Here is an 18,244-nt window from a genome sequence, read left to right as displayed (position 1 = left end):
GGCCCACCACGTGATCTCTCCCGTCGATATCACGGAGCGAGATTCGAGATTTGCACGCTTGTTCGGCTGCCCTGCAGTGGCTCTGCCTGCAGCGTGGGAAAGCTAAAACCAAACGGGCACTTAGACGTGCGATCACGTGTTGGGCCACGAGGTTTGACTTCACTCGCGTTGCGCGATGCTCCCTCCTCTTTTTCATTCCTCCATGTTAACTTGCCTGTCTTTTCCCATCCCTCTCTCTCCTCGTCGTTCTAGAAAAAGCGCTATTGGATTATTAGAAACAGCATTATTGGATTAGATCCAAGTGTTCTGGGTTTGCTATCCTTTGGTATCTTGACTCTCGGGCACAGCGACGGAAAGGTTTTCTCTCCATTACAGGTCTTCTTTTAGGTTAAATGAAATTTATTTGATAAATTCTGACCTCAACATATTTCTAAGCGAAATTTACTTTCATTTGTGTTATATTTATGTTCTGAGTTATTCTTTCATTCTTCATTTGCCCACACGCTCCAACTTCTGTTTCTTTTCGTTCTAGCCTGCCCATACTAAACCAGTGGTTATATTTTAACAAACAAACAAACAAACAAACAAACAAACAAACAAACAAACAAACAAACAAACAAACAAACAAGCAAACAAACACTGCAACTCATATCAAAATAAGACATAAAACGCAGGAGTCAGTGTTGCGTTTGAAATTTAGTTTTTTGTGGATTTTGTTTACTATTCTAATGCATTATTTTGTACTACCCAATTCTCGGCCAATCTTCCAGAGTAGGTAGGGGACATGAAAGCATAAAAACAACTTGCATTAGACTCGGCTAAAGTGGCGCTCTTTGCTTTAGCACGCCGAGCAGTCGCAACATGTTTCGTGTTGCGAGATACCGTTGTTGTTGCTGCACACTTCAGCGTGCAAGTCAACGCAAGTTGAAGAACACTTCGGAAGCTCATGTTACAACACTGCAGTATATGGCATCCTTTAAGCCATATAGTTTCGTGCATTAAGTACTAGAGGGAACTCTGGCGACAGTGTCTACTGGAGCTGCAGTGGGGGGGGGGGGGGGGGGGGGTTCAACCAGCATGAGAATTACGGGAAGCACACGGGTTTGCCTAAACTTCATCCTTCCGATTTCAAACGGCTTCGTGACTTTGTAAACTCGTCATTTTCGACGAAAGTACCGAGTAATAAGTCGTGAAATGAACATTAATAAAATTGTCCGACGGCAGGATTCGCGCGCAGAGCCTCCAGCAGAGAAGTCAGATTTCGGAACCACTACGCCACGGACGCTTGCATCGACAAGGGACATAAACCGCCCTTATGAATTTGTCGCGGGCAAGCCAGTGCCTTGAGGCACTTGGCGCCTTTTGATTTGGCCACCTCCATAGAGTTTCTGACTATATTACCTAGAGGGAAATCTGGCGCTGCTGCGCTGTGGTATCCATGGGAATGCCGGTATATTGTGACTTCGGATTGGCATCGTTCTCGGAGAGCCAGGCAAGCCCCAATCCGTCTGTAACAATGATCCATCTTCTACTAAAGCAGCACGTTAGAAGCTGTTTTAACTTTATTATTACCCCAAAACATGTTTTGCTTAACATATGAGAACTTGTGATTGCACGCACAATTATATTATACGTAAAAAGCATCAGCGAGCCGCTAAAGTTGGAGGACAGACGACAAAATTCGCGCTCGCTTTGAAACAGTTTGTCGTCTGTTCGTGCTTTTCTTCGCTTGGTCATGCATTGTAGGTGATTAAAGATGTAATATGCATGAATGGAAACCTTTTATGAAGATTTTACTTTAAGAACGCGTTATTTGTTTAGCCATTTCCACGTTTTAGACGAAGCCTCTTACAACACCAGCCAACAGAAGCCTCTCAGACACATATACCGTCATTCCCACGACGGCACGGCGCCCCTTAAGAAGCTCCCATAGACGGTGGCGCCAGATTTTCCTCTAGGTGTTATAGTGAGAAACTCTATGGCCACCTCGACAGCCTGAACCGTTGTAATTGGTAGCGTTTGTGCGCGTTCGCAGCGTCTGCTGCAGTTCAAAAAGCTGACCGATTGCAGCGCCAGAGTATCATCTAGTAATTATTGCAGGAAACTCTGCGTTTTAAAGCCACTCTCGCCGGTAGTTTTTTTGCGATTGCTGTATACTGAATAACTGCTGTCACTGAACTTGTCAAAACTGGCAGAAAAAGAAAACGAATGTCTAAAGTGAGCATTACGTGGCGTTCGTGCTAATAATATACTAAGTGTACTAGAGGGGAACGCATTCGAATTCCTTTGACAGGTGATTTTTTTACTTCGTTCTCGTGAAAGCGAATTTGAGACTTGTTGCCTTTCGCGGACGGAATTCGACGCTGTTTTTTTTCCTTCTTTTAACTAATATGTGACTTACATCATTTCGAACAGCATTTCAGTCTTCTAGCGCAACCGTGAATTGACTTGGTTGTCAACAACGACGGGCAATGTACAAGTAACCGAGCCGTGAAACGTGATGTAGCCGGTGCGGCTATTTTTCTTTTCAAAAATTTTTATTGGTCCTCTGACATCAGCCGCTTGAGTTCTGTCGGTGACACTCCGTTCTGTGGAGGAAAATAAAGAAAGAAAGACGTCAGGTCTTGCAAACGTACATTGCGTAACCAAGCGGCCATTTGTGTGCCACGATAAATACGGTAAGTGGAGTGCTATACTCTCGGACAACTTTCTGTGGCAATGAAAGAGTAGCCACGTACGCAAAGCTCACGCCTGATAGCGCTCCCGAATATAGTCCCGCAGTCTAGCTCACTCACATTTGTTTGAGCTTCGAAACAAATAAATAAGCGTTTCACTTGCTACAACTCACAATAAAATGAGACATAAAACACAGCCGTCAGTGTTGCGTTTGAATTTTAGTTAATTTGCTCTACTATTCCGCCGTTTCAGTGAATGCGAAACAAGCGCCAGTAAAAAGCTATGGTGATTCAGTATGTGCTGCAAGAAACCGAAACAGATAGCGCTGTCAAACTGAACGTTTAAAACACCCGCCTATTACGAATTATCCGCTATACCTATGTAAATGAAATGTTTCTCGCCAATATCAGCACGCAACTAATACACGCGCATGACGAATAGCTGAGATAACGAACATATAGTTGCCTCATATGCGATTTCGTTATTGTTACACTGTCCACACACTGTATTGTTATTGTATCGTTATTGTTACACTGTCGGCACACTGTACATGGTGGCGAAAGACCTCCTTGGTCAAACTGCGCCGCACTATTTGGCGCAGTAATATACGTTGCAGAAGTTGCGCGCCCTTGTAGCTTTTGCATTCCTTGCCACAGAAATTTACCGGCAAGTACCGAAACTCAAGTATGCGCTGCTTCTGTGGAGCCCAGCAAGTAACAGGTCTCGAGATCTTCATGTGGCGTAACGTCCGAAGAAAACGATCAACAGTGCAAACAACGGGGCGTGACGGAGACAGACGAAAAACTGTTTCGGTCACGTCCCGTTGTTTTCTCCTTTCCCGTTGTCCTCCTTTCTGAAGAGTAGGCAGGTGTCCGTTCCGGTGGCAGTTGCCAGCCAGCTCCTCGCTTCCCCTTTCCTGTTAAATGCATGCGTATTTAAAACAAACGATAATAAATAACGAAACAGGCATGTACCAACCGGGCCATGTTAGCGTGTTATGGTGCGACGTAAGGGGGAGCGCCGTTATCCGTATACCAGCGGTGAACACTGGGTTAGTTCGAACCTCGCTAGCTTTTATATGTTAAGTAATGATGCGGACAGAACTTCGTGGACTAACATTGCAAAAAAAAAAAAAGAAGAAAGCGATTATTCGTCGTTGCCAGTGCTTACAAGTACACGTCTTAAAGAAAACGAAGGCGGAAGGAACAGCCCGTTTAATATTCAACTCGAGGTTACAGCGTTCTCGCACTCCGATATATAGAGCAAGTCCACTCTGTGGCCAAGAGGGGTGCCAACATGCTCCGTTGTGGGACTGCCAGAAATATTGCAAACGGAGTTTAGAATTATGAAACAAGTGGTCATTTCCTACAAAAGCAGGAATGCGCAAGCAAAACAAAGCGCCAGCACATCGTTCTTGGGCTGCAAAAGCTGTAATTGGTGCGCCTACTGCTCAATCCCGAAAGGCTTCACCCTGCACTTAGTCGCTGCGCATGCAGAGAACGGAGAAATTCGGGACCCGTTATTCACAAAAATAGATTTTTCTTTTTCGTAAATGTGTAAGGGACACGGTTGAACTGGCGCAGTCGGTGACAACCAAAGGCTGCCGTGGCAAACACACATCCGTCGGGCTAAGCATGTAAAGTGATTGTCTCGGCGAACATGGGAGGGAGTTTTTCTCGGCAAGGGAAGCTGGATGGCAGAAATGCGATTCTAATGCAGGCCAAGCAAGTGTGCCTTCACGAAACGAAACGCGCGAAAACGAATTTACGCCGCAGTTCTGTAAATCTCGCTTTACGTTCACGCGTTTATACTTGCCGTTGTTGGGAGAGGCTCCTTGAGTACGTTGTCGGTGCCCTTCTTGACATAGTTGCTCATGTACTGCCGAACGAACGGGCAGATGTACTTGGGGTTCACTTCCTCCTTCTCGTTGCGTTCTGCGAGCCGGTACAAAATAGCGTGAGCGATCATTATTAGCATTAGGTCGTTGACTTATCTACGATGCGGTCTTTGAGCGATAGTTCTCGAAAGGGTTGCACATATTGACACAGGGATGAAAGTAGCCAGTGGATGAGAGCACCCTTGACCAACTAATAAACTTACGCGAGCGCCAGCGAAATCGCTGGCGCTCGCGTAAGGTCTAGAATGGGCGCCGCTATTGGTGTCGCGCGCCCAGTCTGACCACACGAGGCTCGGCGAAAAACATAGCCAACAGAAAGAACCCGGGTTAACATTTGAGAAGCTTTCGATACGGAAAGGCGAGTCTTGCGCTGAGCGATAACGTTTAACATTTGTTGGCCGGTGAAATGCTGTCACCGGAAAACGACAAGCAAGTACGCGTGCCAAATATATATTTGTGGCGTTGTAACTTCGCACTGCTATCGTTTCTGCAGAGTTAGTATGTTTCTGTGTGGTTTGTGTGTACGGTGTTATAGAAGAAAATGGGCAGTCTCAATTTCTCAACTGTGTTTTGGGGAACGTGGCTTTTGGTGTTGCTTGTACCTTCTTGTTCCTCAGCAGTTATTGGACGAACAGGAACAAATAAACCTGCTTTATATGATCTTGGATACTGTATACCTGTCTTTAAAGCAGCGCGTTATTTTTCTGGTGTCGAGGTGTGTTTCATTTCATCTCATTTTTTTTTCAGCGATATAATTTTGTCGTACACCGGTGTAGGCGTTTTCGTTAGGCGGGAGCCGAGAGGCTGGCGAGGGCGTTAACTAAATATATTGCGAGGAATAAGTTTTTCAAGAACGTAAGACAAGGTACGAGCAACATTAGCTATGTAATGGCAATACAGCCCGCGTATACCGCATGCCACATAACAAGGAACATATACATGTACATATATTATGTACATATGCATGTACATGTATCTAGAGCATATATCTAGCATGTACATAATATCTAAATATATACAGAGGTTTTTGCTCCCGGACAGCTCTGCCGACGCTGGCGCCGGCACCAACACCGGATTTTCTGCGACACACGGCCCTTAACGCTGTCGCGTTAAAGTCTGAGGACACTTATAGGCACTTCTTGCGTGTTGAGAATACGAAGGCATTGCTATCCAATTGAGCGCCGCTGAGCGGACCGTCGAGTTGTGATCTCCTCGCGGGCGAGCGAGTGCGTTGAGACGCTTGGCGCATTTTGATTGACGTGACCGAGGCGCAGTTAGAACGCAGTGGGAAGCTTGCGCGGACAAGGAGCGTGCGGATAACACAGGCTTCCGAGAGCGGGGTGGTGTCGCGGCAATGCCTCCTTCCCCTCGGGCAACAACTGGCTCACTACTGCGGCAGCAGGTGCTCCCTTTCGACCGCTGCGCTCCCCCGAGCCGCGCTCGCGGCGTGGCGTAGCAGCCAGTGGGACTTTAGGTGCTGTTTCGCTGCTACAGACGTCGGATTTTTAGGGCGGAACTTTCTCTCTCTCACTGATTCGTCCGTGAGTGTCGAAGGCGCACTGCAGGAAAGCCAGCTTACACGTCTGCGTAGAGCACTACAGTTTACATTCGCAGTTGTACCGATAAGAACAATGGCAGCAATGTCATGCTCTCCTCCAATGGGAAAACGCCACGCTATCCAGACGAACTGTATTCAAGCGAAGATTGTATTGCCTCACTCGTGTCGGCGTCGGCGAGGCCATACGAAAAAAAAAAAAACTCATGTGGCGCTAAAATAAAAATTGTTTGTGGGGCTGTGGATTCGAACCACCGACCTCTGGGTTGAGAGACCACACGCTAACCGATTCAGCCACTCTTTTTCCATATATTGGCGACTTTGTCATTTATAGTCACGGGTTGCAAGGCATGAAACGTGCCACCCGCACTTTGGCTAATGCGTAGTTAAAATTTTTTTAACGATATCAAATCATCAAGTACAAATATCCATTCTGGTGGATCAGAGAGGGCACGATAAACTGGTTTCAGACATACCACTGTTTTAATGAACCGTCGCGAACAGGACGAACAAGTGGGTTGCATGCACAAATTCCGTTCTCGTTTTCCAGAAAGCGTGGAGGCTCAGGATCATAATTAGATCATACGGTATGTCGCCTGGTACGAATCATATACCATATAGGTCAAGGGGTAACTGCTTCTTTAATGCGCACTGGAGTAGATCCCTGTGAATGATCGGGCCCCAACAGGCTAGGAATACATGTTCGATTGTTTCGGGTTTCTTGCATAACTAACAGTTAGTTGTCCAGGGTACGAAGATGCCTTTACCTCCAAGCCAGGTCTTAACGGCAACTGTGTTGGTGTGTTATTGAAAAAAGAAACCTTTAACTGAAGGTGATACTAGTATTTTCTTTACTCTATTTAGCACATCCATTCCTGGGTCCGCACGATGTGGTAAACGGCGCAAATTTACTGGAAGCACGTTTTCCGCAAGATCCTTATATAGTTTCTTCTTGCTAACGTTGCACAAGTACTGTTGCGAAAACCGCACGTTTAACAACCTGTGCGAGAGCCCACCTTCTCGCAGATACTCAGTCACTGCTCCGCGCATGTTTTCACATGTGCGGAGTGATTTCTTTCCGACGTGATTTCTTTCCCGTAAGCTATCTAACGGATTTCCTTCCGCCACGCGTATCTTTTTTCGTCCGATAGCGCACGTTTCATACTTTTCGCACGTCTCGCTTTGTACTTCTCGGCATCGATTCCTTCCAGTGGACTTTTAACGTCCCTTAATTCCTTGACCAATATGCCTGCCTCGATGCTTTCAATGCTAATCAAGAATTCTAGTTTCTCGCGCAGTTTTCTTTCAGTTTCCTTCTGATTATACTTAAGGAAGCTACTTTTTTCGATGGCTGTCATTTTCACCCGCTGTTTAAATTCTTCCCATTCAGCTACCAGGCTAGTTGGCTGTGCTGCGAGCAGCTTCTCCAATTCTTCCGTTACAACGCTAACAAAGCCTTCGTCATCCAGAAACTTCATATTAAACTTCCACAGGTTCCAGTTCAATCGGCTTTCTGCCTGCCTTCTTCCAAATGCGGCAATTACCAAACAATGGTCACTAAATTGAATGGGTTGGACCTCGTACGCTGTGCACAAAGGGACTAGGCCAGCTAAGACACCTACCTATTCTACCCAGTCTGGCGTGACTGTCCTGCTGAAAATGAGTGTACTGCGGTCGAGTGGAATTGAAAAAAAAAAAACATTACCACGCTAACCGATTCAGCCACTGTTGTTTCACCATACGCGTCCTTTAAGAGGAAGCTTTAGCTCAAGTGCTCCTATCTAAATACATGTAAAAGGAGAATTCGTTTTTCTCGGCAACCACTGCACCAAATTTGACGATGTTTGTTGCAAATAAAAGACAAACTTAAAATCTAGTGACTGTTTGTTTCGAATTTCTGAGTTAGATCGTCAATTTTTTATTAAAAATTGGCAAAAATCGAAAATTTTCCCAAAACGAAACTATCAAGTTTACAACTCTGTAACTTAACCACTAAAAATGATAATACAATTCTGTGAATTGCATCTAATAGTACATCTAAAGCGGACAAAATTGATATGTTACACATGAATATAAAAAAAATTTAATCATAGAGAAATACAACTTTTGCAAAACCGTTGTAACCAACGCAACAAATTCACGTAAGATGTAAAATGACATATTAAATTTGTCCGCTTTGAATGATCTACTGGATGCCGTTTACAGAACCGCGATATCGGTTCTTGATGCAGAGCTATGAATTTATAAACTTCGTGCTTCTATTTTTTTCAAACGGTCAAATATTTGAAAATTGTTTTAAGAAAATTCAAGCCCTAAATCGAAATTCCGCTTCCAACAGTCACTAGAATTTAACTTTATCTTTCAAATGCGACAAATTTCATCAAAATCGGTCCAGGGGTTATCTCATAAAAACGTTTTTGCGTTTTACATGTATTTGAATAGGCCGCGTCGGAGTTGGGCCCGAGCTAAAGCTTCCTCTTAAGAGGAAGCTTTAGCTCGGGCCCAACTCTGACGCGGCCTATTCTAATACATGTAAAAAGGCAAAAACGTTTTTCTGAGATAACCCCTGGACCGATTTTAATGAAATTTGTTGCATTTGAGAGGGAAAGTGAAATTCTAGTGACTGTTGGTCGCGGAATTTCTATTTAGATCCTGAATTTTGTTAAAGAGATTTTCAAAAATTCGAAAGTTTGAAAAAAATAGAAGCACGAAGTTTACAAATTCATAACTCTGCTTCAAGAGCAGATATTGCGGTTCTGTAAACGAGATCCATCAGATCATTGAAAGCGGACAAATTCGATACGTCATTTTATATCGTACGTGAATTTGTTACGTTGTTTACAAGGGTTCTGCAAAACCCATATTTCCATTTTACTATATTTTTTGACATTCCTGTGTAACCAATCAATTTTGTCCGCTTTAGATGTACTATTAGATGCAGTTCACTGAATTGTATTATCAGTTTTCGTTGCTGAGTTACAGAGTTGTAAACTTGATAGTTTCGTTTTTTGAAAATTTTCAATTTCTGCCAATATTTAATAAAAAATTGACGACCTAAATCAAAAATCCGAAACCAACAGTCACTAGATTTTAAGTTTTTCTTTTAAATGCAACAAACCTCGTCAAATTTGGTGCTGTGGTTGCCGAGAAAAACGAATTCTGCTTTTACGTGTATTTAGATAGGAGCACCCGAGCTAAAGCTTCCTCTTAACGCGGAGCTTTATATGCGTGAAGAAATAAACGCAGCGCAAAGCGCGAGTCCCCTTCATTCAGAGGAGGGAAAGGGCGTGATCACGTGTTTGCTCGCCGCGCGCCATGTCGCGCCCGCCGCAAGGTAAATGTACCTGGTAGCGAAGCTTCCATAGGAGCCCATACGTTCAAAACATGGCGGTCCATCGGCGTTTCATGGGGCTTAGCGCCATCTGTATGTGGTGGGAACACTTCCGGCGGAAGAAAGATAATGTGACGCCATGTTCGTTAAAAGCAGAAGTGACCTCATTTTGTTTTCGAATGCGCGAAATTTGTTTTTTGTTTTTGGCCTGCTTTTGGAGCTATATATTCAAATGCCCCGCCATTCGACTTGATTGGCGTTTCGAGCTTTCAGCGCGGAGAGCGATGCAGGAAAAGCCAGCCGTACGGTTGTCGATTTTCGCACCCCTGCACAGAACATAATTCTTTGGAGGCCGACGAAAGCTTTAGGTGCAGAGTGCTGATCCTATCGTCGTACGCCAAGCTCGTCGGCTGGCGCAGTCGCACGAAAACGACAAAATTATCTGGCGGTCGTAACTCACTACCTTTGACTGAACAGATTAAGAAGCGAGAAAGCTACCCGCGTCACCAAATTCAGACAAACTTCAACAAGCAAGAAAGCACAAACTGTGAGGGGGGCGTATTTCAGCAGGCGAACTTTACGAGTGCACCTTTCTGCCCATTTCAAGACGTGCATTGCATTTCGAGTGATAGTGGCGTCAACGCCCCCCTCTAACGATGGGCGTCGAAAGAAAATGCATTTATTAATAATAATAAAATTGAATAAACTTGTATTTTATTAACTCGTCACGAATATATAAAATTGACCAGGAATATTATTTTCGTTGAATGAATGTAACTGTGTCTCGCTTGAATTAAACGCTTTTTTCTTTCCAAATGTTTGTTCCCTCCAAACATAGTCGTGCTTCAATCGCTGCTCCCATAACCCCCCCTTGCTGATGTCGGTGACAATCTGTACTGAACCGCTTTTCGCCCGAAGCTTCGCGACCTGTTTGGATCAACCTTGCCCGCCGTTTCCCGCCAGTTCACGCCGGGCAATCAGATGGGGAGGCTGGGGAGATGGATCGTTCTGTCGAAGAGCAGGGGGCGTTTCATGAACGCCGCCGGGAACTCGCTCGAGAAAGGGCTTGTCGTCGACGTGCCGATCTCGCCGTGAGGGAGCGTGAAGCCGAGGCGTTACGACAACGAAGAGCCGTGGATCCTTAGCTTCGCTTGCACTCCCCTGTTCCTGAACTCACCGCTGATTTCATTCTTTCCTCCCCTCCTCTCTTTCCCTATCATCTTTGTTTTAACGTGACAGCAATAAGGAGCTCGTGTCGCAGAAAATCCGGTGTCGTCGGCGTTGGCCGTGAGCGAAAAATGCCGGAAGGCAATTTATAAATAAAAACAACTTGCAAGATGGGCTGAGTGGAAATCGAACCAGGGTCTCCGGAGTGTGAGACGGAGATGCTACCACTCAGCCATCAGTTCAGTGGTTCAAAGCGTGACAAAAGCGCCTCTAGTGAATGCGGTTTTGCCTTAGAAACGTGCCGTAGAAAGTTATACTGCGGTGTATACCGGTAATTATGAGCATGTAAATTACAGAAGTCGCAGTTAAACGAGTAGCGTAGTACGTTTCCGCTACATTTCTTCTACGCTTGGCGCACACGCAGAGCCATCTTGCGACAAACACAGAAGACCCCCTTCTCGTAATGTACGGCGCTGCCCCGACAGTTGGCGCGCCACTCGCCCGCTTCTCCCCTTCGCCTCGTTTGAGCGCATTGGGGCCGTGCGGGGACCGGTGCCAGGATGCCTCAATACCCTTGCGTTTAAAAAGTCTTCTCGCTCTCTCCCCGTCCAACTTCCAGCGTGCGTCACTCGAGCCCTCATGTTTAGGCGACGTAGCTCCTCTTTCCGCTCACAGCGCGATTCCTAGGTGCAGCGTCCGATGCGGGACGCCTCTGACGTGATCGCTGCGCCGTAGCGCGTCTGGTGGGAAAGCGTCCCCTGCGATGTGTGCCGTTCTGCTGGCGAGGAGTCATGCGTCTGCCTGGCGCTCCCAAGCGAGAGAGAGGACGATCCCATCGAGGCGTCAGCCCCATGATCGCATCCGCCTTCATGGCGCGTCGCGGCCCGGATGTCCGTGCCGATCACGACGTTTGGCTCGCGTAGATCGTTTCTCCCTCCGAGACACCGAGTTCTTTGGTTCGTTCCGCTTAAGCGTCACCAAATCAATCTTGAGACTACACAGCTATTCGGCTGTCAACACTGGGCTGCTGTTACAGCATTATTATGGCCGAGGCATGGAAGCGATTGCTGATCGGGTCAAGGGAAAGGACACTGAATTGATGGCGTGAAAGAGATTGATATTCTCCCAGCTGAAGAATAGCGCAATGTTTTCGCCAACGCCTCCTCTATTTTTTCAATGCCAGTGCAATCGCTCGCTTCCCAACGGTAGCCGTTGTTGCGCCTTAGTTCAGTGAGTTGCCACGATGCGACGCTACCCAGACGGTACGACTAATGTAGGTACGCCTGCTTACGTAACGCGGCCATCTCAGCGCGCGCCGCTGCCATTCCCGATGAGAAGTGGCAGACGCTCCGTCCCTGCATCTGTCAGGTGTCAGGTTATCACGCGTCTGTCAGTCCTCCTCCGACTTCCGCTGTGAGGCGCCGCCCAGATGGTACTCTCCCCCACGACCGTAAAGCTGGCGCGAACGCAAGCCGACAAGGGAGAGAGCAGGAAAGGACGATAGGAGAGGGTGGTGAACGATCGGATCGCTGGCATCTGGCTGGCATTGAAAAAAATAGAGGCGGCGCTGGCTTTCGCCTTTCTCATTATTTCGATGTTTGTTTCGAAATGTCAAGGTGCTGCCGCTGGAAAGGCCCCACTGATATCTTTTCAAAGATCTACGTTTCACAGCCATCCCCCCAAAATTCAACGTTTCAATCAAACCCTGCAATAACCGTTGAACCCATAAGCAGCATGAATGATACCCGTTACCTCGTCTGGTGTTTTTTGCCCTAATTGTACAACACTTTTCGCGCGAAATCGGAAACGGGAAACAAGAGTCGCAAGACGTTTAAAAATTAGATGATCTACTAAGAGAGAGAGCCGAGGCAACAGCCAAACAGGAAGGAAAACAAAAATTAACCAATTTAACTGTCGTTTGTGAAAATATTTATGCGTGAAAATATTTTTATTTAAGAAGGAAGTAGAGAAAACGCCGCCAGAAGGGGAGGATGGTTCCCTGTGTATTGAATGACGCTTCTACAATTATCAATAGAGCCGTACGTCTGACGTAGCCACTGCTCTGCTGTGCCTATGTGGGTGTTTTTCTAACCTTCCGCGATGGGCGCAGTACGTCTAGAACCGCAGCGTCCTGCACTCTTCGCGGTTGTACGGTACTGGCGGCCACGCTTCATTACGCAACTTCTCAAATTACAATACGACTCGGTTTTGGGGCCTAACTTGGTAGAGCAGTAAACGTGGGATACAAAAGAAGTGTGATTGTTCCGCAAATATATCTTTCTCGATATTGTTGCAGAGCTACTTAAAAAAAACACTACAAGAAATCTTCATTTTACGCTTTATTTCCTGCGCGAGCCAATTTGATGTGGTTTCTGGTTTGCCAAGTAAAGGATATACGTGTATATCACAGGCGTACTTGTGAGATACACCTTATTTGATTTCTCTTTTGCGGGTTTATGCGCCTTTATATATAGCGAACGGTGGGAATTGTTAACGTCTGTACTGCTAAAAGTACATCCCCCCTCATTTGCATAGAAAAGTTACCCACCCCTCCCCTCTGCGAAAAAAAAAAAATCCTGGGTACGTGCCTGCTGCAACAATCTTCATTATCTCCCTTCGCGCACGGGGGTCATCGCCGATGGACTCACCGAATACGAGGCTCACGGCTAGCGACACCACCATGTGCGTGAGGAAGCCGACGATGCCGATCCAGATGAACGAGATGTGGTAGAACTGGAAGATTCCACTGCGTGCAGAAAAGTAATAATAAAAAATGCTACAACGTTCGCACTTTGCATGAAAACGCAACGTCGAAGGGCGCGCGTTCACACTGGATCGAGCTCTCGTCACGCGCGGCCAAATGTTCATTGTCCTCCGCCAGCTCTCGCGGGACGCGCTGTGCGTTGACGGAAGCTCTCAAAGTCACTTCTCGCAGTATTCGGTAGTACATGTGTGTATAAAAAAAATTACGCAGATTCCACGCATCTACTTAATTGGGAAGCACAGCTTTCACAGCGAGCCAGCAAGGCAAAAGGCTCGCATTTTGATTGGCTTGCGTCAAGAGACGCTTTCTTTTTTTTCCGGCGACGAAAATCGCTGTAGGACCGATCGGCGCGGAGAGAATTTTTTTTCGGTCGCGCCACGTAGATTTTCTGGTCGCCGGCATGACTGGCGACTGGAATAAGCTTTACTAGTGTGACTGAAGCTTTAAAGTTAAAGGATTTCATGTTGAGCACATTCAAATGCCTTTGGACATCCTAAGGTCTTTGATTATGTTCAACGTGAAATGTTTAAGTAAGTTAAATTGTTATGGCGTGCGAGGGCTTGTGTAAGATATCTTGAAAAAGTTATTTAAGTAACCACACGCAAAACGTGAGGGTCACAAATAATAATTCCGCAGTATTGACCATTTATACCATTTATCTTTCTATGCTCCTCCTGCTATGCGAAAATTTAACAAGGATATGTAAGAGAGAATGATCGGCAACAACTTAGTACAACTGTGACTGCAGCTATGTAGCATTGTATAACTGCAAGCGTTGTATTCGGTACCTTGTTTTGATTGCTGTGGCGTGAAAGTAAATGTCGTCACTGTTTTCACTCACTTGTACTCCACACAATTGCTACTCCTGTTTACGGATGCTGATGTGCTACGTTTACTATTGTTATGTTATTTTTACTTAATACTTATAAGTTTCCACTTCTCATGTTCGTAATTAACCAATATTATGTGCAATGTAACAGGCATTTGCCCTTCGCGTATAATGTGTACTGCCAATGTTTCATAATCTTGTTTTGTGAATCATTCTCAACAGTATTGTAGCGCAGCTGATGTCCTGTCATACCAATTCGCCTTTTGCTTCTGTTCCATCTTACTTAAAGTCAACTTAAAACTTAAACTTACTTAAAAAGTAAACTTCAATTCAAAGAACCAGCTAGGCGCTGCAGAAATAGCTGGCGTCGAGGCCTGCCTCACGCAGGTGTGTGACATGCACCCACTAGTTTGAACTTGCTCAATATCTGTTTAGCATACGCAGTTGCACATCAAGTTAGTTGCACCTTTTCGTGGGTGAGAACAACGATATGAAGTGAAAGAGTTAAAAAAGAAAGATAGGTTTCCACGTTAACGCGAAAGGCGGTAACGCATATAAACTGTAGCACTAGAAACTGATACCGCAGATGCGGTTATATAATGTCCGACAGAGTATATAAGAAGTGATAAGAGTTTATGACCACCTGGCTGGTCCAGAAGACGGTCCATTACACGTCGGTATCAGGGGATGTGGTTCCTGAAGTCACCTGTGAACGTTAAACGCGAAACGGACGCAAACGTGTAGGCCCTCTCATATGCTACAGCATAAAGAATGCCAATACGTGGAGAGAGGCCCCGACACTTCTTTTAACCCCCTGAACGTCACAGACTGAGTCGTAACTACAAATCGACGACAACTTCCACGCCCCGATTACCATATATATGAGTACAGGTTGTTTTGTTCGTGCTGAAATGTTGTTGTAGTGGAAGGGTTGAATGCGCGAACAAACCACAAACTGCTACTCTTGCGCAACCACCTGATCACAGCGTCTTTGAAGGTAGTGTTCACGATCGTTCCTTAGAGATCAGCTACCTTTCTCGCCTACTAAAGCAATCTGATGCTTTGGTTTTGCTGTCGTTAGAGCGACCTTGTGTACAGAATCGTGGTCGCGCTCGCCTAGAACCCACGAAATTGGCGCTGCGTCACCGTATGTAGTCGAACGCGGTTATAATGAACGCGGATAATATTTTCTATACCGGATACTTAAAACGTGCTGACCGATACACGCGTAAAATAACTATGTCATAAGGAGCTGGGCAATGGGAGTAACTAATTCGGCGTGGCCGTTACCATGCAGCGCCATAAGTACGTTTGCATTTCGCGGCGCTTCGCGATGCACTTTCCGCAGCGGATGTGCTGTGCCTGTGCTGCAGTGACACTGAGAGAAGTATATTGGAGCGGGTCGTTGACAATCACGCGCCTCGAGAACGCCATTCTTATAGAGACGCTTAGAAGATGTTCAAGGGCACAATCAATTACTCAATATATTAAGCGCAGTTCTGCGTTTCAAGAACTGGATTTTTTCCTTGCTTGTTTTCTGCACTCCAGGAGGCAACTGATGCGTATGTAAACGAATGCGCCACAGAGCTTATTTTCAGCTGTTATACGCGAGTTTGAATATAACTGCTAACTCGATATATAGAAGTATTTCAAGCGGGCAAACCTGTTCGTTATAACCGGCCTAGACTGCGCCGCCAGTTCGTAAAAACTTGAAAACGAGCACGTAGACGTTGTTTTGCTTATCTCTTCGCAAAAACGGTACCGGATAAACGCCGTATACGCGCATCTCGGCGCAGCGTTTGCGTGTATACAGACCTATGGCTGCGGCTGCGCGGGACGTGGCTCGCTTACCGAGCGAGCCACTCGGAAGCTCAACGACGCACTCATCGACGAGCTCGGCGCCCGCACCGTGCCACCCGCTCACCTCGGTAACGGCGGAGGGTCGTAGGAGCCGGCCGTGAGGGTCTGGTTGAACTCGGTGCACCCGGTGGTGGACGTGGGCAGGTCGTCCGCGTCGCGCGGGTACACGATGGAGCCAAGGGCCAGCCACCAGGACGTGGCCATGGCCACCACGATTCCCGTGATGGCACCCTGCATACAGTGCGTATATAGTGCGCTGACGCGTGCACGTTCCCGAGGCAGCGTTTTCCTGATAGGTTGCGGCTGACCAGCGCTCTTTGTCATCGAGATACTAGCCCGCAACAAGAACGCCATCCCCTCTGTTGGTGCTTGAAAAAAAGCCTCAGGTGTACCTTGCTGTTCCAGGAATTGCGAAGAAGGATAGCGTGACCTCCGCGGCTTTCGAGCAGATCACATCGGAGCTTTTGCATAGTTCGTGCGGTAACCGAATCCACGTTTAAATGGACGGTTCGGTTTCGGGAAGTCCGAAGTGTGCCATTATTATAGCGTTTTTATCGGTTGTCATCAAGTTTAAGAGTTCACGCGTCACAACATCTAACAGTTTCCGAACTTGGCCGCTCTTCGTGATGCTGTGGAATACATCGAAAAAAAAACCGCCTAGCAGAGGGGCAATATTTCGTGAATCGAAAGCATCCCTCTAAAGCGTACGAAATTTACGACGTGGAAATTACGACCAACTGGTGTCCCATATCAACGAAATTTGGCATTGCGTTTCTGAACGAGGAGATGACAATCTTTCAGTGGCTGCCGGGACATTGTGGCATCGTTGGTAATCACCTCGCCGATGACGCTGGCCGACGTGCCTAGGTTGGAGCACCGATACTCCTTATACCTTTATCGAGGGCATAGGCGCTGCAAGAGAGCTTCGCAATATCACGCATACCATCAGGTTGAGTCGCCGGCATACTACGCAGGACTCAAACTGTCGATTACACAGCCTCAAGCCATCATTGAAACTGCAAGTACCAAGAAACTTTTTCATGACGCGACGTAACACTGTTGTGCCCGCTGTGGGTAGTAGTAGCCTTTACTAATTCCTACATCTATCGCACTTGAATGGCGGACTCACTCATTTGCGCTAAGTGCAAGTGGGAAGCAGCCATCGATCATCTGTACCACTGTTCTCGCTTCGATAAACAACGCCATTCTCTATACTGTGCCTTCAATAGACTGGATGTTAGGCCATTTACAGAAGCAAAGGTCTTGGTAGCCTGGCCCCACAGCTCATCAGCCCAGAAATCCATTCGAGCTTTTCTACAGTACCTGACGGCCACAGACTTCAGTGCCCGACTTTAGATATGCTGCACCTGGCTTAGTGCATGTGAAGGTGCGCTATAGACTCGTGTCTTCTTTGTTTCACTTCCTCTTTCCCTTCCCCACGTTTAGGGTAGCAAATTGCTAAGCTTGGTAAGCTTAGTAGCTAGAATTAAAAGACGGAAAGTACGATCGCTGGTGGTGACGCCACTTTGAAGTTCAAGCACCAGCTCGCATTGATGTAATTGGTAGTTTAGCGATGTAATTGGTATTTTAGCGTTTATTGCTCCGATCTAGTAATATTTTTCCAATGAAGATGAGATACATTTTATTCTAAAAGAGCAAACGGCTGAAATTAGCAAGTTTCGGCAACTGTTGCAGCGTTACAACGAACCAAATACGATTTTTAAAAAAATCTGTGACGTCTCGCTGACATCACCGATTTCGGCCAGAATTGCAATATATCGAACTGCTACTTTCTCTGTTCTTATAATCAGCCCCTAATTGTGATAATAACGAGAACAAAGTTTTGAAAGAATGTCTTCATCAATGTAATACGATTTAGTGATTCTCTTCTCTTTAAGTCACTCCGCCGGTGACCAGAGCAGTCGTTGGTATAGGTTTACTTGGTGTATCGGGTGGAGAGAGTGGGCGCACTTGCTTCCTGATAGGCTATTTCGCTACTGTACAGGCCAAGTCACTATGCCTGATGAAAATCGTGTGAAATGTTTCGGGCGGGCGACAGTTCTCCTGGCGGAGAACTTTCGAACTGGGTATGGAGCTAGTAATCAAAAAGCACCGCGAAAAAACAAAGTAAAAACTAATAAAACAACTATTTACGTCGACGCAAA

At 46.2% G+C, this 18,244-nt stretch overlaps 1 protein-coding gene across 1 annotated transcript in view; it reads right to left on the bottom strand.

Moving 5' to 3' along the window:
- Positions 1–2,495: 2,495 nt before the first annotated feature.
- The window catches only part of LOC142585018 (sodium-coupled monocarboxylate transporter 1-like), an 81,588-nt gene continuing 65,839 nt past the window's right edge, over positions 2,496–18,244 (bottom strand). The window contains exons 14-17 of the mRNA XM_075695452.1: positions 16,144–16,310; positions 13,275–13,372; positions 4,492–4,610; positions 2,496–2,588 (exon numbers count right to left, since the gene is read on the bottom strand). Of these exons, the coding sequence (XP_075551567.1) occupies positions 2,538–2,588; positions 4,492–4,610; positions 13,275–13,372; positions 16,144–16,310 (435 nt within the window). The 3' untranslated portion in view covers positions 2,496–2,537. The remainder of the gene's footprint in view (positions 2,589–4,491; positions 4,611–13,274; positions 13,373–16,143; positions 16,311–18,244) is intronic.

The sequence above is a fragment of the Dermacentor variabilis genome, chromosome 6, assembly GCF_050947875.1.
Source record: "Dermacentor variabilis isolate Ectoservices chromosome 6, ASM5094787v1, whole genome shotgun sequence".
In the NCBI taxonomy this organism is placed as follows: domain Eukaryota; kingdom Metazoa; phylum Arthropoda; class Arachnida; order Ixodida; family Ixodidae; genus Dermacentor; species Dermacentor variabilis.
Note: the sequence above shows the minus strand (reverse complement) of the source record. Positions and strands in the feature narration are given on the sequence as shown.